Genomic DNA, 23,506 nt, shown 5'->3' with positions numbered 1-23,506 from the left:
TGTCCACTGGTGTAGATGTGAAGGGCTCACATACGTAGTACTGTCACTGACATACTCCCCGGCTCAAGAGCGCACTCTATGAAACACACCTGAGAGTCATTACATGTACACAGAGTGCCTGCACTCAGCTCTATATTCCATTGTTAAAGGGGGTCTCACCTGTGCCTGCACACAGCTCTATATACCATCGTTAAAGGGGTCTCACCTGTGTCTGTACTCAGCTCTATATACCATCGTTAAAGGGGGTCTCACCTGTGCCTGCACTCAGCTCCATATACCATCGTTAAAGGGGGTCTCACCTGTGTCTGTACTCAGCTCTATATACCATTGTTAAAGGGTCTCACCTGTGCCTGCACTCAGCTCTATATACCATCATTAAAGGGGGCCTCACCTGTGCCTGCACTCAGCTCTATATACCATTGTTAAAGGGGTCTCACCTGTGCCTGCACTCAGCTCTATATATCATTGTTAAAGGTTGTCTCACCTGTGCCTGCACACAGCTCTATATACCATCGTTAAAGGGGGTCTCACCTGTGCCAGCACACAGCTCTATATACCATTGTTAAAGGGGGTCTCACCTGTGCCTGCACTCAGCTCTATATACCATCGTTAAGGGGGTCTCACCTGTGCCTGCACTCAGCTCTATATTCCATCGTTAAAGGGGGTCTCACCTGTGCCTGCACACAGCTCTATATACCATCGTTAAGGGGGTCTCACCTGTGCCTGCACTCAGCTCTATAATCCATAGTTCAAGGGGGTCTCACCTGTGCCAGCACACAGCTCTATATACCATCGTTAAAGGGGGTCTCACCTGTGCCTGCACTCAGCTCTATATTCCACGGTTAAAGGGGGTCTCACCTGTGTCTGCACTCAGCTCTATATACCATTGTTAAAGGGGTCTCACCTGTGCCTGCACTCTGCTCTATATACCATGGTTAAAGGGGTCTCACCTGTGCCTGCACTCAGCTCTATATACCATCATTAAAGGGTCTCACCTGTGCCTGCACAGAGCTCTATGTACCATTGTTAAAGGGGGTCTCACCTGTGTCTGCACTCAGCTCTATATACCATTGTTAAAGGGGGTCTCACCTGTGCCTGCACTCAGCTCTATATGCCATTGTTAAAGGAGCTCTTACCTGTGCCTGCACTCAGATCTATATACCATTGTTAAAGGGGGTCTCACCTGTGTCTGCACTCAGCTCTATATACCATTGTTAAAGGGGGTCTCACCTGTGCCTGCACTCAGCTCTATATACCATTGTTAAAGGAGGTCTCACCTGTGCCTGCACTCAGCTCTATATATACCATCATTAAAGGGTCTCACCTGTGCCTGCACACAGCTCTATATACCATTGTTAAAGGGGGTGTCACCTGTGTCTGCACTCAGCTCTATATACCATTGTTAAAGGGGTCTCACCAGTGCCTGCACACAGCTCTATATACCATTGTTAAAGGGGGCCTCACCTGTGCCTGCACACAGCTCTATATACCATCGTTAAAGGGGTCTCACCTGTGCCTGCACTCAGCTCTATATACCATTGTAAAAGGGGTCTCACCTGTGCCTGCAAACAGCTCTATATACCATTGTTAAAGGGGCTCACCTGTGCCTGCACACAGCTCTATATACCATTGTAAAAGGGGTCTCACCTGTGCCTGCAAACAGCTCTATATACCATTGTTAAAGGGGTCTCACCTGTGCCTGCACACAGCTCTATATACCATTGTTAAATAGGTCTCACCTGTGTTTGCACACGGCTCTATATACCATCGATAAAGGGGTCTCACCTGTGCCTGCACTCAGCTCTATATTTCATCGTTAAAGGGGGTCTCACCTGTGTTTGCACTCAGCTCTATATACTATTGTTAAAGGGGTCTCACCTGTGCCTGCACTCTGCTCTATATACCATCGTTAAAGGGGCCTCACCTGTGCCTGCACTCTGCTCTATATACCATTGTTAAAGGGGTCTCACCTGAGCCTGCACACAGCTCTATATACCATCGTTAAAGGGGTCTCACCTGTGTCTGCACACACCTCTATATACCATTGTTAAAGGGGGTCTCACCTGTGCCTGCACTCAGCTCCATATTCCATTGTTAAAGGGGGTCTCACCTGTGCCTGCACACAGCTCTATATACCATCGTTAAAGGGGTCTCACCTGTGTCTGCACACACCTCTATATACCATTGTTAAAGGGGGTCTCACCTGTGCCTGCACTCAGCTCTATATACCATTGTTAAAGGGGGTCTCACCTGTGCCTGCACTCAGCTCTATATACCATCGTTAAAGGGGTCTCACCTGTGTCTGCACACACCTCTATATACCATTGTTAAAGGGGGTCTCACCTGTGCCTGCACTCAGCTCTATATACCATTGTTAAAGGGGTCTCACCTGTGCCTGCAAACAGCTCTATATACCATTGTTAAAGGGGCTCACCTGTGCCTGCACACAGCTCTATATACCATTGTTAAAGGGGGTCTCACCTGTGCCTGCACTCAGCTCTATATACCATTGTAAAAGGGGTCTCACCTGTGCCTGCAAACAGCTCTATATACCATTGTTAAAGGGGCTCACCTGGGCCTGCACACAGCTCTATATACCATTGTTAAAGGGGTCTCACCAGTGCCTGCACACAGCTCTATATACCATCGTTAAAGGGGTCTCACCTGTGCCTGCACACAGCTCTATATACCATTGTTAAAGCGGGTCTCACCTGTGCCTGCACACAGCTCTATATACCATTGTTAAAGGGGTCTCACCAGTGCCTGCACACAGCTCTATATACCATCGTTAAAGGGGTCTCACCTGTGCCTGCACACAGCTCTATATACCATTGTTAAAGGGGGTCTCACCTGTGCCTGCACTCAGCTCCATATACCATCATTAAAGGGTCTCACCTGTGCCTGCACACAGCTCTATATACCATCGTTAAAGGGGTCTCACCTGTGCCTGCACTCAGCTCTATATACCATTGTTAAAGGGGGTCTCACCTGTGCCTGCACTCAGCTCTATATACCATTGTTAAAGGGGTCTCACCTGTGCCTGCAAACAGCTCTATATACCATTGTTAAAGGGGCTCACCTGTGCCTGCACACAGCTCTATATACCATTGTTAAAGGGGGTCTCACCTGTGCCTGCACTCAGCTCTATATACCATTGTAAAAGGGGTCTCACCTGTGCCTGCAAACAGCTCTATATACCATTGTTAAAGGGGCTCACCTGGGCCTGCACACAGCTCTATATACCATTGTTAAAGGGGTCTCACCAGTGCCTGCACACAGCTCTATATACCATCGTTAAAGGGGTCTCACCTGTGCCTGCACACAGCTCTATATACCATTGTTAAAGCGGGTCTCACCTGTGCCTGCACACAGCTCTATATACCATTGTTAAAGGGGTCTCACCAGTGCCTGCACACAGCTCTATATACCATCGTTAAAGGGGTCTCACCTGTGCCTGCACACAGCTCTATATACCATTGTTAAAGGGGGTCTCACCTGTGCCTGCACTCAGCTCTATATACCATCATTAAAGGGTCTCACCTGTGCCTGCACACAGCTCTATATACCATTGTTAAAGGGGGTCTCACCTGTGCCTGCACACAGCTCTATATACCATTGTTAAAGGGGTCTCACCAGTGCCTGCACACAGCTCTATATACCATTGTTAAAGGGAGTCTCACCTGTGCCTGCACACAGCTCTATATACCATCGTTAAAGGGGTCTTACCTGTGCCTGCACTCAGCTCTATATACCATTGTAAAAGGGGTCTCACCTGTGCCTGCAAACAGCTCTATATACCATTGTTAAAGGGGCTCACCTGTGCCTGCACACAGCTCTATATACCATTGTAAAAGGGGTCTCACCTGTGCCTGCAAACAGCTCTATATACCATTGTTAAAGGGGTCTCACCTGTGCCTGCACACGGCTCTATATACCATTGTTAAAGGGGTCTCACCTGTGCCTGCACTCAGCTCTATATTTCATCGTTAAAGGGGGTCTCACCTGTGTTTGCACTCAGCTCTATATACTATTGTTAAAGGGGGTCTCACCTGTGCCTGCACTCTGCTCTATATACCATCGTTAAAGGTGCCTCACCTGTGCCTGCACTCTGCTCTATATACCATTGTTAAAGGGGTCTCACCTGAGACTGCACACAGCTCTATATACCATCGTTAAAGGGGTCTCACCTGTGTCTGCACACACCTCTATATACCATTGTTAAAGGGGGTCTCACCTGTGCCTGTACTCAGCTCTATATACCATTGTTAAAGGGGGTCTCACCTGTGCCAGCCCTCAGCTCTATATTCCATTTTTAAAGGGGGTCTCACCTGTGCCTGCACACAGCTCTATATACCATCGTTAAAGGGGTCTCACCTGTGTCTGCACACACCTCTATATACCATTGTTAAAGGGGGTCTCACCTGTGCCTGCACTCAGCTCTATATACCATTGTTAAAGGGGGTCTCACCTGTGCCTGCACTCAGCTCTATATACCATCGTTAAAGTGGTCTCACCTGTGTCTGCACACACCTCTATATACCATTGTTAAAGGGGGTCTCACCTGTGCCTGCACTCAGCTCTATATACCATTGTTAAAGGGGGTCTCACCTGTGCCTGCACTCAGCTCTATATACCATTGTTAAAGGGGATCTCACCTGTGCCTGCACACAGCTCTATATTCCATTGTTAAAGGGGGTCTCACCTGTGCCTGCACACAGCTCCATATACCCTTGTTAAAGGAGGGCTCGCGTGTGCCTGCACATGGATCTATATACCATTGTTAAAGGGATCTCACCTGTGCCTGCACTCAGCTCTATATACCATTGTTAAAGGGGTCTCACCTGAGCCTGCAATCAGCTCTATATACCATTGTTAAAGGGGCCTCACCTGTGCCTGCACTCAGCTCTATATACCATCATTAAAGGGGCCTCACCTGTGTCTGCACTCAGCTCTATATACCATTGTTAAAGGGGTCTCACCTGTGCCTGCAAACAGCTCTATATACCATTGTTAAAGGGTCTCACCTGTGCCTGCACACAGCTCTATATACCATTGTTAAAGGGGGACTGACCTGAGTCTGCACACAGCTCTATATACCATTGTTAAAGGGGGTCTCACCTGTGCCTGCACTCAGCTCTATATTCCATTGTTAAAGGGGGTCTCACCTGTGTCTGCACACAGCTCCATATACCCTTGTTAAAGGGGGGCTCGCGTGTGCCTGCACATGGATCTATATACCATTGTTAAAGGGATCTCACCTGTGCCTGCACTCAGCTCTATATACCATTGTTAAAGGGGGACTCACCTGAGCCTGCAATCAGCTCTATATACCATGGTTAAAGGGGCCTCACCTGTGCCTGCACACAGCTCTATATACCATTGTTAAAGGGGGACTCACCTGTGCCTGCACACAGCTCTATATACCATTGTTAAAGGGGTCTCACCTGTGCCTGCACACAGCTCTATATACCATTGTTAAAGGAGCCTCACCTGTGCCTGCACACAGCTCTATATACCATCGTTAAAGGGGGTCTCACATGTGCCTGACACAGCTCCATATACCATTGTTAAAGGGGGTCTCACCTGTGCCTGCACTCAGCTCTATATACCATTGTTAAAGGGGGTCTCACCTGTGTCTGCACTCAGCTCTATATACCATGTTAAAGGGGGTCTCACCTGTGCCTGCACTCAGCTCTATATACCATGTTAAAGGGGGTCGCACCTGTGCCTGCACACAGCTCTATATACCATGTTAAAGGGGGTCTCACCTGTGCCTGCACTCAGCTCTATATACCATGTTAAAGGGGGTCGCACCTGTGCCTGCACACAGCTCTATATACCATGTTAAAGGGGGTCTCACCTGTGCCTGCACTCAGCTCTATATACCATCGTTAAAGGGGTCTCACCTGTGCCTGCACACAGCTCTATATACCATTGTTAAAGGGGTCTCACCTGTGCCTGCACACAGCTCTATATACCATCGTTAAAGGAGCCTCACCTGTGCCTGCACACAGCTCTATATACCATCGTTAAAGGGGGTCTCACATGTGCCTGACACAGCTCTATATACCATTGTTGAAGGGGATCTCACCTGTGCCTGCACACAGCTCTATATACCATTGTTAAAGGGGTCTCACATGTGCCTGCACACAGCTCTATATACCATTGTTAAATGGGGTCTCACCTGTGCCTACACTCAGCTCTATATACCATTGTTAAAGGGGTCTCACCTGTGCCTGCACTCAGCTCTATATACCATTGTTAAAGGGGGTCTCACCTGTGCCTGCATTCAGCTCTATATACCATTGTTAAAGGAGCCTCACCTGTGCCTGCACTCAGCTCTATACCCCATTGTTAAAGGGGTCTCACCTGTGCCTGCACACAGCTCTACATACCATTGTTAAAGGGGTCTCACCTGTGTCTGCACTCAGCTCTATATACCATCGTTTAAGGGGTCTCACCTGAGTCTGCACTCAGCTCTATATACCATTGTTAAAGGGTCTCACCTGTGCCCGCACACAGCTCTATACCCCATTGCTAAAGGGGTCTCACCTGTGCCTGCACACAGCTCTACATACCATTGTTAAAGGGGTCCCACCTGTGTCTGCACTCAGCTCTATATACCATTGTTTAAGGGGTCTCACCTGAGTCTGCACTCAGCTCTATATACCATTGTTAAAGGGTCTCACCTGTGCCTGCACTCGGCTCTATGTACCATTGTTAAAGGGGTCTCACCTGTGCCTGCACTCGGCTCTATGTACCATTGTTAAAGGGGGTCTCACCTGTGCCTGCACTCAGCTCTATATACCATTGTTAAAGGGGCCCCACCTGTGCCTGCACTCAGCTCTATATACCATTGTTAAAGGGGGTCTCACCTGTGCCTGCACTCAGCTCTACATACCATTGTTAAAGGGGTCTCACCTGTGTCTGCACTCAGCTCTATATACCATCGTTTAAGGGGTCTCACCTGAGTCTGCACTCAGCTCTATATACCATTGTGAAAGGGTCTCACCTGTGCCTGCACTCGGCTCTATGTACCATTGTTAAAGGGGTCTCACATGTGCCTGCACTCGGCTCTATATACCATTGTTAAAGGGGTCTCACCTGTGCCTGCACTCAGCTCTATATACCATTGTTAAAGGGGTCTCACCTGTGCCTGCACACAGCTCTATATACCATTGTTAAAGGGGGTCTCACCTTTGTCTGCACACAGCTCTATATACCATTGTTAAAGGGGCCTCACCTGTGCCTGCACGCAGCTCTATATACCATTGTTAAAGGGGGTCTCACCTGTGCCTGCACTCAGCTCTATACACCATCATTAAAGGGGGTCACACCTGTGCCTGCACACAGCTCTATATACCATCGTTAAAGGGGGTCTCACATGTGCCTGACACAGCTCTATATACCATCATTAAAGGGGGTCTCACCTGAGTCTGCACACAGCTCTATATACCATCGTTAAAGGGGGTCTCACATGCGCCTGCACACAGCTCTATATACCATCATTAAAGGGGTCTCACCTGTGTCTGCACTCAGCTCTATATACCATTGTTAAAGGGGTCTCACCTGTGCCTGCACTCAGCTCTATATACCATTGTTAAAGGGGTCTCACCTGTGCCTGCACTCAGCTCTATATACCATCGTTAAAGGGGTCTCACCTGTGCCTGCACACAGCTCTATATACCATTGTTAAAGGGGGTCTCACCTTTGTCTGCACACAGCTCTATATACCATTGTTAAAGGGGCCTCACCTGTGCCTGCACGCAGCTCTATATACCATTGTTAAAGGGGGTCTCACCTGTGCCTGCACTCAGCTCTATATACCATCATTAAAGGGGGTCACACCTGTGCCTGCACACAGCTCTATATACCATCGTTAAAGGGGGTCTCACATGTGCCTGACACAGCTCTATATACCATCATTAAAGGGGGTCTCACCTGAGTCTGCACACAGCTCTATATACCATCGTTAAAGGGGGTCTCACATGCGCCTGCACACAGCTCTATATACCATCATTAAAGGGGTCTCACCTGCGCCTGCACACAGCTCTATATACCATCATTAAAGGGGCCTCACATGCGCCTGCACACAGCTCTATATACCATCATTAAAGGGGTCTCACCTGTGCCTGCACACAGCTCTATATACCATTGTTAAAGGGCGTCTCACCTGTGCCTGTACTCAGCTCCATATACCATTGTTAAAGGGTCTCCCCTGTGCCTGCACTCAGCTCTATATACCATTGTTAAAGGGGGTCTCACCTGTGCCTGCACTCAGCTCTATATACCATTGTTAAAGGGGGTCTCACCTGTGCCTGCACACAGCTCTATATACCATCGTTAAAGGGGTCTCACCTGTGCCTGCACTCAGCTCTATATACCATTGTTAAAGGGTGTCTCACCTGTGCCTGCACTCAGCTCTATATACCATTGTTAAAGGGGTCTCACCTGTGCCTGCAAACAGCTCTATATACCATTGTTAAAGGGGCTCACCTGTGCCTGCACACAGCTCTATATACCATTGTTAAAGGGGGTCTCACCTGTGCCTGCACTCAGCTCTATATACCATTGTAAAAGGGGTCTCACCTGTGCCTGCAAACAGCTCTATATACCATTGTTAAAGGGGCTCACCTGGGCCTGCACACAGCTCTATATACCATTGTTAAAGGGGTCTCACCAGTGCCTGCACACAGCTCTATATACCATCGTTAAAGGGGTCTCACCTGTGCCTGCACACAGCTCTATATACCATTGTTAAAGCGGGTCTCACCTGTGCCTGCACACAGCTCTATATACCATTGTTAAAGGGGTCTCACCAGTGCCTGCACACAGCTCTATATACCATCGTTAAAGGGGTCTCACCTGTGCCTGCACACAGCTCTATATACCATTGTTAAAGGGGGTCTCACCTGTGCCTGCACTCAGCTCTATATACCATCATTAAAGGGTCTCACCTGTGCCTGCACACAGCTCTATATACCATTGTTAAAGGGGGTCTCACCTGTGCCTGCACACAGCTCTATATACCATTGTTAAAGGGGTCTCACCAGTGCCTGCACACAGCTCTATATACCATTGTTAAAGGGAGTCTCACCTGTGCCTGCACACAGCTCTATATACCATCGTTAAAGGGGTCTTACCTGTGCCTGCACTCAGCTCTATATACCATTGTAAAAGGGGTCTCACCTGTGCCTGCAAACAGCTCTATATACCATTGTTAAAGGGGCTCACCTGTGCCTGCACACAGCTCTATATACCATTGTAAAAGGGGTCTCACCTGTGCCTGCAAACAGCTCTATATACCATTGTTAAAGGGGTCTCACCTGTGCCTGCACACGGCTCTATATACCATTGTTAAAGGGGTCTCACCTGTGCCTGCACTCAGCTCTATATTTCATCGTTAAAGGGGGTCTCACCTGTGTTTGCACTCAGCTCTATATACTATTGTTAAAGGGGGTCTCACCTGTGCCTGCACTCTGCTCTATATACCATCGTTAAAGGTGCCTCACCTGTGCCTGCACTCTGCTCTATATACCATTGTTAAAGGGGTCTCACCTGAGCCTGCACACAGCTCTATATACCATCGTTAAAGGGGTCTCACCTGTGTCTGCACACACCTCTATATACCATTGTTAAAGGGGGTCTCACCTGTGCCTGTACTCAGCTCTATATACCATTGTTAAAGGGGGTCTCACCTGTGCCAGCCCTCAGCTCTATATTCCATTGTTAAAGGGGGTCTCACCTGTGCCTGCACACAGCTCTATATACCATCGTTAAAGGGGTCTCACCTGTGTCTGCACACACCTCTATATACCATTGTTAAAGGGGGTCTCACCTGTGCCTGCACTCAGCTCTATATACCATTGTTAAAGGGGGTCTCACCTGTGCCTGCACTCAGCTCTATATACCATCGTTAAAGTGGTCTCACCTGTGTCTGCACACACCTCTATATACCATTGTTAAAGGGGGTCTCACCTGTGCCTGCACTCAGCTCTATATACCATTGTTAAAGGGGGTCTCACCTGTGCCTGCACTCAGCTCTATATACCATTGTTAAAGGGGATCTCACCTGTGCCTGCACACAGCTCTATATTCCATTGTTAAAGGGGGTCTCACCTGTGCCTGCACACAGCTCCATATACCCTTGTTAAAGGAGGGCTCGCGTGTGCCTGCACATGGATCTATATACCATTGTTAAAGGGATCTCACCTGTGCCTGCACTCAGCTCTATATACCATTGTTAAAGGGGTCTCACCTGAGCCTGCAATCAGCTCTATATACCATTGTTAAAGGGGCCTCACCTGTGCCTGCACTCAGCTCTATATACCATCATTAAAGGGGCCTCACCTGTGTCTGCACTCAGCTCTATATACCATTGTTAAAGGGGTCTCACCTGTGCCTGCAAACAGCTCTATATACCATTGTTAAAGGGTCTCACCTGTGCCTGCACACAGCTCTATATACCATTGTTAAAGGGGGACTCACCTGAGTCTGCACACAGCTCTATATACCATTGTTAAAGGGAGTCTCACCTGTGCCTGCACACAGCTCTATATACCATCGTTAAAGGGGTCTTACCTGTGCCTGCACTCAGCTCTATATACCATTGTAAAAGGGGTCTCACCTGTGCCTGCAAACAGCTCTATATACCATTGTTAAAGGGGCTCACCTGTGCCTGCACACAGCTCTATATACCATTGTAAAAGGGGTCTCACCTGTGCCTGCAAACAGCTCTATATACCATTGTTAAAGGGGTCTCACCTGTGCCTGCACACGGCTCTATATACCATTGTTAAAGGGGTCTCACCTGTGCCTGCACTCAGCTCTATATTTCATCGTTAAAGGGGGTCTCACCTGTGTTTGCACTCAGCTCTATATACTATTGTTAAAGGGGGTCTCACCTGTGCCTGCACTCTGCTCTATATACCATCGTTAAAGGTGCCTCACCTGTGCCTGCACTCTGCTCTATATACCATTGTTAAAGGGGTCTCACCTGAGCCTGCACACAGCTCTATATACCATCGTTAAAGGGGTCTCACCTGTGTCTGCACACACCTCTATATACCATTGTTAAAGGGGGTCTCACCTGTGCCTGTACTCAGCTCTATATACCATTGTTAAAGGGGGTCTCACCTGTGCCAGCCCTCAGCTCTATATTCCATTGTTAAAGGGGGTCTCACCTGTGCCTGCACACAGCTCTATATACCATCGTTAAAGGGGTCTCACCTGTGTCTGCACACACCTCTATATACCATTGTTAAAGGGGGTCTCACCTGTGCCTGCACTCAGCTCTATATACCATTGTTAAAGGGGGTCTCACCTGTGCCTGCACTCAGCTCTATATACCATCGTTAAAGTGGTCTCACCTGTGTCTGCACACACCTCTATATACCATTGTTAAAGGGGGTCTCACCTGTGCCTGCACTCAGCTCTATATACCATTGTTAAAGGGGGTCTCACCTGTGCCTGCACTCAGCTCTATATACCATTGTTAAAGGGGATCTCACCTGTGCCTGCACACAGCTCTATATTCCATTGTTAAAGGGGGTCTCACCTGTGCCTGCACACAGCTCCATATACCCTTGTTAAAGGAGGGCTCGCGTGTGCCTGCACATGGATCTATATACCATTGTTAAAGGGATCTCACCTGTGCCTGCACTCAGCTCTATATACCATTGTTAAAGGGGTCTCACCTGAGCCTGCAATCAGCTCTATATACCATTGTTAAAGGGGCCTCACCTGTGCCTGCACTCAGCTCTATATACCATCATTAAAGGGGCCTCACCTGTGTCTGCACTCAGCTCTATATACCATTGTTAAAGGGGTCTCACCTGTGCCTGCAAACAGCTCTATATACCATTGTTAAAGGGTCTCACCTGTGCCTGCACACAGCTCTATATACCATTGTTAAAGGGGGACTCACCTGAGTCTGCACACAGCTCTATATACCATTGTTAAAGGGGGTCTCACCTGTGCCTGCACTCAGCTCTATATTCCATTGTTAAAGGGGGTCTCACCTGTGTCTGCACACAGCTCCATATTCCCTTGTTAAAGGGGGGCTCGCGTGTGCCTGCACATGGATCTATATACCATTGTTAAAGGGATCTCACCTGTGCCTGCACTCAGCTCTATATACCATTGTTAAAGGGGGACTCACCTGAGCCTGCAATCAGCTCTATATACCATCATTAAAGGGGTCTCACCTGCGCCTGCACACAGCTCTATATACCATCATTAAAGGGGCCTCACATGCGCCTGCACACAGCTCTATATACCATCATTAAAGGGGTCTCACCTGTGCCTGCACACAGCTCTATATACCATTGTTAAAGGGCGTCTCACCTGTGCCTGTACTCAGCTCCATATACCATTGTTAAAGGGTCTCCCCTGTGCCTGCACTCAGCTCTATATACCATTGTTAAAGGGGGTCTCACCTGTGCCTGCACTCAGCTCTATATACCATTGTTAAAGGGGGTCTCACCTGTGCCTGCACACAGCTCTATATACCATCGTTAAAGGGGTCTCACCTGTGCCTGCACTCAGCTCTATATACCATTGTTAAAGGGGGTCTCACCTGTGCCTGCACTCAGCTCTATATACCATTGTTAAAGGGGTCTCACCTGTGCCTGCAAACAGCTCTATATACCATTGTTAAAGGGGCTCACCTGTGCCTGCACACAGCTCTATATACCATTGTTAAAGGGGGTCTCACCTGTGCCTGCACTCAGCTCTATATACCATTGTAAAAGGGGTCTCACCTGTGCCTGCAAACAGCTCTATATACCATTGTTAAAGGGGCTCACCTGGGCCTGCACACAGCTCTATATACCATTGTTAAAGGGGTCTCACCAGTGCCTGCACACAGCTCTATATACCATCGTTAAAGGGGTCTCACCTGTGCCTGCACACAGCTCTATATACCATTGTTAAAGCGGGTCTCACCTGTGCCTGCACACAGCTCTATATACCATTGTTAAAGGGGTCTCACCAGTGCCTGCACACAGCTCTATATACCATCGTTAAAGGGGTCTCACCTGTGCCTGCACACAGCTCTATATACCATTGTTAAAGGGGGTCTCACCTGTGCCTGCACTCAGCTCTATATACCATCATTAAAGGGTCTCACCTGTGCCTGCACACAGCTCTATATACCATTGTTAAAGGGGGTCTCACCTGTGCCTGCACACAGCTCTATATACCATTGTTAAAGGGGTCTCACCAGTGCCTGCACACAGCTCTATATACCATTGTTAAAGGGAGTCTCACCTGTGCCTGCACACAGCTCTATATACCATCGTTAAAGGGGTCTTACCTGTGCCTGCACTCAGCTCTATATACCATTGTAAAAGGGGTCTCACCTGTGCCTGCAAACAGCTCTATATACCATTGTTAAAGGGGCTCACCTGTGCCTGCACACAGCTCTATATACCATTGTAAAAGGGGTCTCACCTGTGCCTGCAAACAGCTCTATATACCATTGTTAAAGGGGTCTCACCTGTGCCTGCACACGGCTCTATATACCATTGTTAAAGGGGTCTCACCTGTGCCTGCACTCAGCTCTATATTTCATCGTTAAAGGGGGTCTCACCTGTGTTTGCACTCAGCTCTATATACTATTGTTAAAGGGGGTCTCACCTGTGCCTGCACTCTGCTCTATATACCATCGTTAAAGGTGCCTCACCTGTGCCTGCACTCTGCTCTATATACCATTGTTAAAGGGGTCTCACCTGAGCCTGCACACAGCTCTATATACCATCGTTAAAGGGGTCTCACCTGTGTCTGCACACACCTCTATATACCATTGTTAAAGGGGGTCTCACCTGTGCCTGTACTCAGCTCTATATACCATTGTTAAAGGGGGTCTCACCTGTGCCAGCCCTCAGCTCTATATTCCATTGTTAAAGGGGGTCTCACCTGTGCCTGCACACAGCTCTATATACCATCGTTAAAGGGGTCTCACCTGTGTCTGCACACACCTCTATATACCATTGTTAAAGGGGGTCTCACCTGTGCCTGCACTCAGCTCTATATACCATTGTTAAAGGGGGTCTCACCTGTGCCTGCACTCAGCTCTATATACCATCGTTAAAGTGGTCTCACCTGTGTCTGCACACACCTCTATATACCATTGTTAAAGGGGGTCTCACCTGTGCCTGCACTCAGCTCTATATACCATTGTTAAAGGGGGTCTCACCTGTGCCTGCACTCAGCTCTATATACCATTGTTAAAGGGGATCTCACCTGTGCCTGCACACAGCTCTATATTCCATTGTTAAAGGGGGTCTCACCTGTGCCTGCACACAGCTCCATATACCCTTGTTAAAGGAGGGCTCGCGTGTGCCTGCACATGGATCTATATACCATTGTTAAAGGGATCTCACCTGTGCCTGCACTCAGCTCTATATACCATTGTTAAAGGGGTCTCACCTGAGCCTGCAATCAGCTCTATATACCATTGTTAAAGGGGCCTCACCTGTGCCTGCACTCAGCTCTATATACCATCATTAAAGGGGCCTCACCTGTGTCTGCACTCAGCTCTATATACCATTGTTAAAGGGGTCTCACCTGTGCCTGCAAACAGCTCTATATACCATTGTTAAAGGGTCTCACCTGTGCCTGCACACAGCTCTATATACCATTGTTAAAGGGGGACTCACCTGAGTCTGCACACAGCTCTATATACCATTGTTAAAGGGGGTCTCACCTGTGCCTGCACTCAGCTCTATATTCCATTGTTAAAGGGGGTCTCACCTGTGTCTGCACACAGCTCCATATTCCCTTGTTAAAGGGGGGCTCGCGTGTGCCTGCACATGGATCTATATACCATTGTTAAAGGGATCTCACCTGTGCCTGCACTCAGCTCTATATACCATTGTTAAAGGGGGACTCACCTGAGCCTGCAATCAGCTCTATATACCATGGTTAAAGGGGCCTCACCTGTGCCTGCACACAGCTCTATATACCATTGTTAAAGGGGGACTCACCTGTGCCTGCACACAGCTCTATATACCATTGTTAAAGGGGTCTCACCTGTGCCTGCACACAGCTCTATATACCATCGTTAAAGGGGTCTCACCTGTGCCTGCACACAGCTCTATATACCATTGTTAAAGGGGCCTCACCTGTGTCTGCACTCAGCTCTATATACCATTGTTAAAGGGGCCTCACCTGTGCCTGCACACAGCTCTATATACCATTGTTAAAGGGGCCTCACCTGTGCCTGCACTCAGCTCTATATACCATCGTTAAAGGGGGTCTCACATGTGCCTGACACAGCTCCATATACCATTGTTAAAGGGTCTCACCTGTGCCTGCACACAGCTCTATATACCATTGTTAAAGGGGTCTCACCTGTGCCTGCACACAGCTCTATATACCATTGTTAAAGGAGCCTCACCTGTGCCTGCACACAGCTCTATATACCATCGTTAAAGGGGGTCTCACATGTGCCTGACACAGCTCCATATACCATTGTTAAAGGGGGTCTCACCTGTGCCTGCACTCAGCTCTATATACCATTGTTAAAGGGGGTCTCACCTGTGTCTGCACTCAGCTCTATATACCATGTTAAAGGGGGTCTCACCTGTGCCTGCACTCAGCTCTATATACCATGTTAAAGGGGGTCGCACCTGTGCCTGCACACAGCTCTATATACCATGTTAAAGGGGGTCTCACCTGTGCCTGCACTCAGCTCTATATACCATGTTAAAGGGGGTCGCACCTGTGCCTGCACACAGCTCTATATACCATGTTAAAGGGGGTCTCACCTGTGCCTGCACTCAGCTCTATATACCATCGTTAAAGGGGTCTCACCTGTGCCTGCACACAGCTCTATATACCATTGTTAAAGGGGTCTCACCTGTGCCTGCACACAGCTCTATATACCATCGTTAAAGGAGCCTCACCTGTGCCTGCACACAGCTCTATATACCATCGTTAAAGGGGGTCTCACATGTGCCTGACACAGCTCTATATACCATTGTTGAAGGGGATCTCACCTGTGCCTGCATACAGCTCTATATACCATTGTTAAAGGGGTCTCACATGTGCCTGCACACAGCTCTATATACCATTGTTAAATGGGGTCTCACCTGTGCCTACACTCAGCTCTATATACCATTGTTAAAGGGGTCTCACCTGTGCCTGCACTCAGCTCTATATACCATTGTTAAAGGGGGTCTCACCTGTGCCTGCATTCAGCTCTATATACCATTGTTAAAGGAGCCTCACCTGTGCCTGCACTCAGCTCTATACCCCATTGTTAAAGGGGTCTCACCTGTGCCTGCACACAGCTCTACATACCATTGTTAAAGGGGTCTCACCTGTGTCTGCACTCAGCTCTATATACCATCGTTTAAGGGGTCTCACCTGAGTCTGCACTCAGCTCTATATACCATTGTTAAAGGGTCTCACCTGTGCCCGCACACAGCTCTATACCCCATTGCTAAAGGGGTCTCACCTGTGCCTGCACACAGCTCTACATACCATTGTTAAAGGGGTCCCACCTGTGTCTGCACTCAGCTCTATATACCATTGTTTAAGGGGTCTCACCTGAGTCTGCACTCAGCTCTATATACCATTGTTAAAGGGTCTCACCTGTGCCTGCACTCGGCTCTATGTACCATTGTTAAAGGGGTCTCACCTGTGCCTGCACTCGGCTCTATGTACCATTGTTAAAGGGGGTCTCACCTGTGCCTGCACTCAGCTCTATATACCATTGTTAAAGGGGCCCCACCTGTGCCTGCACTCAGCTCTATATACCATTGTTAAAGGGGGTCTCACCTGTGCCTGCACTCAGCTCTACATACCATTGTTAAAGGGGTCTCACCTGTGTCTGCACTCAGCTCTATATACCATCGTTTAAGGGGTCTCACCTGAGTCTGCACTCAGCTCTATATACCATTGTGAAAGGGTCTCACCTGTGCCTGCACTCGGCTCTATGTACCCTTGTTAAAGGGGTCTCACATGTGCCTGCACTCGGCTCTATATACCATTGTTAAAGGGGTCTCACCTGTGCCTGCACTCAGCTCTATATACCATTGTTAAAGGGGTCTCACCTGTGCCTGCACACAGCTCTATATACCATTGTTAAAGGGGGTCTCACCTTTGTCTGCACACAGCTCTATATACCATTGTTAAAGGGGCCTCACCTGTGCCTGCACGCAGCTCTATATACCATTGTTAAAGGGGGTCTCACCTGTGCCTGCACTCAGCTCTATATACCATCATTAAAGGGGGTCACACCTGTGCCTGCACACAGCTCTATATACCATCGTTAAAGGGGGTCTCACATGTGCCTGACACAGCTCTATATACCATCATTAAAGGGGGTCTCACCTGAGTCTGCACACAGCTCTATATACCATCGTTAAAGGGGGTCTCACATGCGCCTGCACACAGCTCTATATACCATCATTAAAGGGGTCTCACCTGTGTCTGCACTCAGCTCTATATACCATTGTTAAAGGGGACTCACCTGTGCCTGCACTCAGCTCTATATACCATTGTTAAAGGGGTCTCACCTGTGCCTGCACTCAGCTCTATATACCATCGTTAAAGGGGTCTCACCTGTGCCTGCACACAGCTCTATATACCATTGTTAAAGGGGGTCTCACCTTTGTCTGCACACAGCTCTATATACCATTGTTAAAGGGGCCTCACCTGTGCCTGCACGCAGCTCTATATACCATTGTTAAAGGGGGTCTCACCTGTGCCTGCACTCAGCTCTATATACCATCATTAAAGGGGGTCACACCTGTGCCTGCACACAGCTCTATATACCATCGTTAAAGGGGGTCTCACATGTGCCTGACACAGCTCTATATACCATCATTAAAGGGGGTCTCACCTGAGTCTGCACACAGCTCTATATACCATCGTTAAAGGGGGTCTCACATGCGCCTGCACACAGCTCTATATACCATCATTAAAGGGGTCTCACCTGCGCCTGCACACAGCTCTATATACCATCATTAAAGGGGCCTCACATGCGCCTGCACACAGCTCTATATACCATCATTAAAGGGGTCTCACCTGTGCCTGCACACAGCTCTATATACCATTGTTAAAGGGCGTCTCACCTGTGCCTGTACTCAGCTCCATATACCATTGTTAAAGGGTCTCCCCTGTGCCTGCACTCAGCTCTATATACCATTGTTAAAGGGGGTCTCACCTGTGCCTGCACACAGCTCTATATACCATTGTTAAAGGGGTCTCACCTGTGCCTGCACTCAGCTCTATATACCATTGTTAAAGGGGGTCTCACTTGTGCCTGCACTCAGCTCTATATACCATCGTTAAAGGGGGTCTCACCTGTGCCTGCACACAGCTTTATATACCATCGTTAAAGGAGCCTCACCTGTGCCTGCACTCAGCTCTATATACCATTGTTAAAGGGGCCTCACCTGTGCCTGCACACAGCTCTATATACCATTGTTAAAGGGGGTCTCACCTGTACAGGTAAGCTCCAGCAGGTGCCCACCAGGCACACTGCCACCAGGGTCCATGCTCGACTGTCCATTCCCTGGTTCTGGAACAGAGCTCAGGTCACCACCAGACAATGTTTCTTCCTTCAGAGAGATGCTTCGTTTACCTTAGACCCAGTTCTTTATATACCCAGAAGAGGCTGAGCATCCTCCAATCAGCCTTCAGCCCCAAGGATGACGTCTCTTTCTGCACAGATCACAAGGTGTGTCTGTCCTGGAGAGACTGCCCTGGGATTGCCTCTCTGGTGCCAGAGCTAAGATAATAATAAGCAGCTTTTAAGTGTGGTAAATTGGGTTTGTGACAGTCCCTGCGCCGTGGTATATTCGTGTTGTCTGTATTCTTTCTGTAAGAGGGTGGAGTTGGGATTGGACACAGGCGCACCTTCAGGGTTTGGCTCCTCAAACAACAGCAAAAGTCCTCGAGGCACCGAAAGACCCGGAGTGGAGAAGATCACAGGAGACACAAAAAGTGCATCTGATGAGCTGGGCGTGGGTGTGGAGAGCAGATTTAATGTTTCAAGCAAAGTTAGTTAGCTTCATAGATGGATCAGAGTTAAACAGCTGTAGATGGAAGGCAGGGCCGGAGGATGAAAGGAAGAGTGCAAGAACGAAAGGCAGATGAGTAGGATGAAAGGCAGAGGAGTAGGATGAAAGGCAGAGTAGTAGGATGAAAGGCAGAGGAGTAGGATGAAAGGCAGAATAGTAGGAAGAAAGGAAGAGTGGGACGATGAAAGGAAGGGTCGGAGGATAAAAGGGAGGGTGAAAGAATGAACGGGATGGTGGGAGGATGAAAGGCAGAGTGGGAGCATGAAAGGAAGAGTGTAAGAATAAAAGGCAGAGGAGCAGGATGAAAGGCAGAGGAGCAGGATGAAAGGCAGAGGAGCAGGAAGAAAGGAAAAGTGGGAAGATGAAAGGTAGGGTGAAAGGATGAAAGGATGAGTATAAGAACGAAAGGAAGAGGAGTAGGGAGAGTAAGAAGAAAGGCAGAGGAGCAGGAAGAAGAGAAAAGTGGGAAGATGGAAGGAAGTTTGGAAGGGTGAAAGGAAGGGTGAAAGAATGAATCGCATGGTGTGAGGATGAAGGGCAGAGTGGGAGGATGAAATGAAGAGTGTAAGAATAAAAGGCAGAGGAGCAGGATGAAAGGACGAGTGGGATGATGGAAGGTAGGGTGGGAGGATGAAAGGATGAGTATAAGAACGAAAGACAGAGGAGTAGGATTAGAGGCAGAGGAGCAGGATGAAAGGATGAGTAGAAGGAAGAAAGGAAATGTGGGAAGATGAAAGTAAGGGTGGAAGGATGAAAGGATAAGTATAAGAACGAAAGGCAGAAGAGTAGGATGAAAGGCAGAGGAGTAGGATGAAAGGCAGAATAGGAAGAAAGGCAGAGTGGGACTATGAAAGGCATGGTGGGCGGATGAAAGCAAGGGTGGGAGGATTAAAGAAGGGGTGGAAGAATGAAATGGATGGCTGTGGATGAAAGGAAGGGTGGGAGGATGTAAGGAAGGGTGGAAGAATGAAAGACCGGATTGGAGGGTGAACACATGCGTGGATGAAAAGCGTGGTGGAGGCTGAACTAAAGGAAGGGTGGATGAGGAAAAGCATGATGGAAGGCTACTTGCATTTTAAAAAGGTGCTAGGCCAGGGCGGGTGGAATGAAGGTTAAAAGAGTAAAATGATGGAAGGAAGGGTGTAAAGATGGCACCTGGTACTTTCGACCTTACGCCCTCATGACAGGAATAAGGTGCCCCATCCTGAATGACATCCCCCACTCTCAGACACAGTGCATTAGAGCCCGCCCACTGCCTGCCAGCGTTTCACCAATAAGCTCCAACTTTTAACTTCCAATCATTTGTTTTCTTTCTTAGAGCATGGTGTCTTTGATTTTTTAGGGGTCGGTGTAATTCGGCAAAGACTAATTTCACGTAATTACTGCAGAACCCTCTGTCCCCTGGTTCACCTCTGATCCCAAAGGTTTTTGTAAGCTGGAGCGTGCTTGGCGAAAAGCCTACAACTCAGAGGCGAAGTGCGCCTACAGAACAGCTTTAAAGAAATGTCATGGGTTAAAAGGCACTTCCATTAGAGACTATTCAGCCAATCAAATAACGTCCCCGGACAGCTCAGGGAAAGAAGCTTCAAGATTGTTCAAGGCTTCATCAAACCGTTGGCCTTGGATAGCAATATCGTTCCCACGGTTACTCTTTGTGAGAACTTAGCTACTTTATTTCAGGAGAAAATTCAAGCTGTTTATTCCTCTTTTTCCTCAGCTGGGTCTCCAACTACGCCCATCTCGACTCTGGACAAGCCCAGAATCTGGTCCGAGTTGAGTGCGTTGAGCCCAGAAGCCTCAAAGTTGGAACCGAGCAATTGTAAATCAGGTTCGCCAGGTAATCCTTGGCCAGCCAGGTATTTTAAACTGATGGCCGAGTCGCTCAATCAGCAACTCAATCCCATTTGTGGCTCCTTGAGGACGGGCATCTACCCTTCCGCCTGGAAAGCGGCCTATGTCTTGCCAATCCTGAAAAAAGCAGACGCCGATCCAGCGGAGCTCAAGAATTTTAGGCCGATCTCTCTCCAGCCTGTTCCGGCCAAAATCCTTGAGAAGGAGGCCCAGAAGCAATTATCTGTCTTCCTTGAGTCCAACAACTGTCTTCACGACTCTCAATCCGGATTTAGATCTGGCTATAGCACTGAGACAGCCCTTTTGGAAGCAGACAAATCCATACGTGAAGTCGTAGACCAGGGCAACTCCGCAATGATTCTACTGTTGGATTTATCTGCGGCGTTTGATACGGTGTTGCACCATATCCTACTGGTCAGACTTGAGCTCCTTGGAGTGTTGGGTACCGCGCTGGCCTGGTTCCGTTCATTTCTAGAGAGCCGGTCGCAGCAAGTACTGCTTCGTCCCCACATTTCTTCACACAAACCCCTTCTGTGTGGGGTTCCTCAGGGCTCCTCTCTGAGTTCCACGTTGTTTGATGTTTATCTGACCCCACTTGCTTCTTTAGGCAAGCTATGAGGAGTGAAAACGATCTCATATGCTGATGACACTCTGCTAGTGTTCTCTTTTAAAGAGCACTCAGAGGTACATTTAACAACTTTAAGAACAGTCTGACTAACATCTCGGTGTGGATGACGGATTGTTGCTTGAAATTAAATGCCTACAAAACGGAGGTATTATTTTTTATTCAACCCTCTCCTCCGACCTCCAATCTCTGGTGGCCTCCGGAGTTAAATCCCCCTCCTGCCTCCTGTCCCAGTGGATTCTGCCTGGAATCTAGGGTTTGAATTTGATACCCTCGCCTCTTGTAAAGCCCAGATCGTCCAAGTTTCCTCGGCCTGCTTCTGGAAATTAAAAATCTTGCAGAGATTCCTGCTTTACCTTTCTCACTTTTGTGTAACAGACCGTCTAATCTGCTGGGGCATATCCTAGAGCTTGTTTGCTCTCCTCTTCACGCCCGCACTGCCGTAAACGGTCTACTCCCGCCGCCGCAGCTCACCAACAACTGAGCACCGCCGCAGTGGGGGGGAGACCGAGGGGACCACAACGGCCAGAAGCCTTTGCGGCCGGAAGCCGCCAACACCCGCGTTAGGAGGCGCATAAATTTCCTGCCATCCCCGGTGGAGCGGGGGCTTTACCTTTCTCGCTTTTGTGTAACCGACCGTCTAATCTGCTGGGGCATATCCTAGAGCTTGTTTGCTCTCCTCTTCACGCCCGCACTGCCGTACACGGTCTCTTCCCGCCAGCGCAGCTCACCAACACCTGAGCACGGCTGCAGTGGGGGGTAGACCGAGGGGACCACAACGGCCAGAAGCCGCCAACACCCGCGCTAGGAGGCACATACATTTCCTGCCATCCCCCGCGTCGCGGGAGCACGCGGGAGTGTCCCGGGAGAAGCCCGGGACAAGGGCGGGACCGTCTGCGGCCAGACGAGGCTGGGCTGGGCTACCCCCCTGATACCGCTACCCCTGGACAGTAAGCACTTAAAACGGACTGCTGCATTTGGCTGCAGGGAACTGTTATTGGGTTCTTAGCTGTTATTGCCTGTTATTCTTATAATAAGTGCTCTTATTTGCAGTATGGAAAAAAGGAGAGTGGGAGATAGGGTGGTGGGTACACTAGACGCTTTCCTTACAAGGGCAGAATCAGTATTAAACAATGAGATTAAGGCTACTGAACGTAGGCTTTCACTGGATCCTTCCCTCTCTAGGAGGAGATACCTCCCATGTGCGCAGTTACCCCCGTCTCAGATAGTCCTTGATACTGCTGTTAGAAGTTCTTAATCGCCGCAGGGGTCACCAATTTTGCTCCCTCCTACCCCTCAGATGTCTCCCCAGCCCGTGAGTACTGCAAGTAGTCTTGCCATGGTCAAAACTAGAGTGATGAAGGCTACGCGTGCTACCACTGGGGACCCATCTAACAAAAAAAGGAAGAGGCGAGGTGCCAAGAGTCCATTGCCCATCCTGGCTCCCAGGGCCCGAGTGAAGTATTTGTTTTTGGTAATCAAAACACCAATCCTCCTGCCAACCTCCCCTTCGTCAACAATTACTCCTTCGCTGACTAAAAATGATATCTGCATCTTACTAAACGAGCAACTGACAGCCTTACTAGAGCCACTATTGAAAAGACTGGACTCGGTGGACACTAGACTAGCTAAAATTGAAGCGCCGTTGGCTCAAACCCAGCAAGTGATCCAGGTACCGCCTGGCTCACAGGTGTCAACCAGCACTGCAGCCGTTCAAGTAGGGGTAATTCATAGGGACCAGGGAGGCTCCAAGGTTAATGTCCAGTTAATGGGGGGAGGTGAGGTACAAGGCGGGAGGGTCAGGAGGACTCTCGAGCCAGCCGTAGGTGTGGATAAGACTTTGTGCACTAAAAGACCATCTGTGGTAGAGGAAGCACGGAGGGTGGACATCTCTAGTAATGCTGCCCGGGAAAAGAAGTGCCCGTACCTCCACCTACCATCAGAAGCTACTCCCTTCACAGTCATCTTATCTAATGTTCCTCACCTTCCTCAGGGC

At 48.8% G+C, this 23,506-nt stretch overlaps 1 protein-coding gene across 1 annotated transcript in view; it reads right to left on the bottom strand.

Annotated features, from left to right (window-relative positions):
• The window catches only part of LOC144827869 (embryonic protein UVS.2-like), a 71,938-nt gene extending 53,360 nt beyond the window's left edge, over positions 1 to 18,578 (bottom strand). Inside the window, exon 1 of the mRNA XM_078686034.1 lies at positions 18,455 to 18,578. Within this exon, the coding sequence (XP_078542160.1) occupies positions 18,455 to 18,523 (69 nt within the window). The 5' untranslated portion in view covers positions 18,524 to 18,578. The remainder of the gene's footprint in view (positions 1 to 18,454) is intronic.
• Between the last annotated feature and the right edge of the window lie 4,928 nt (positions 18,579 to 23,506).

Source organism: Lissotriton helveticus, chromosome 4_1, assembly GCF_964261635.1.
Source record: "Lissotriton helveticus chromosome 4_1, aLisHel1.1, whole genome shotgun sequence".
NCBI lineage: Eukaryota > Metazoa > Chordata > Amphibia > Caudata > Salamandridae > Lissotriton > Lissotriton helveticus.
Note: the sequence above shows the minus strand (reverse complement) of the source record. Positions and strands in the feature narration are given on the sequence as shown.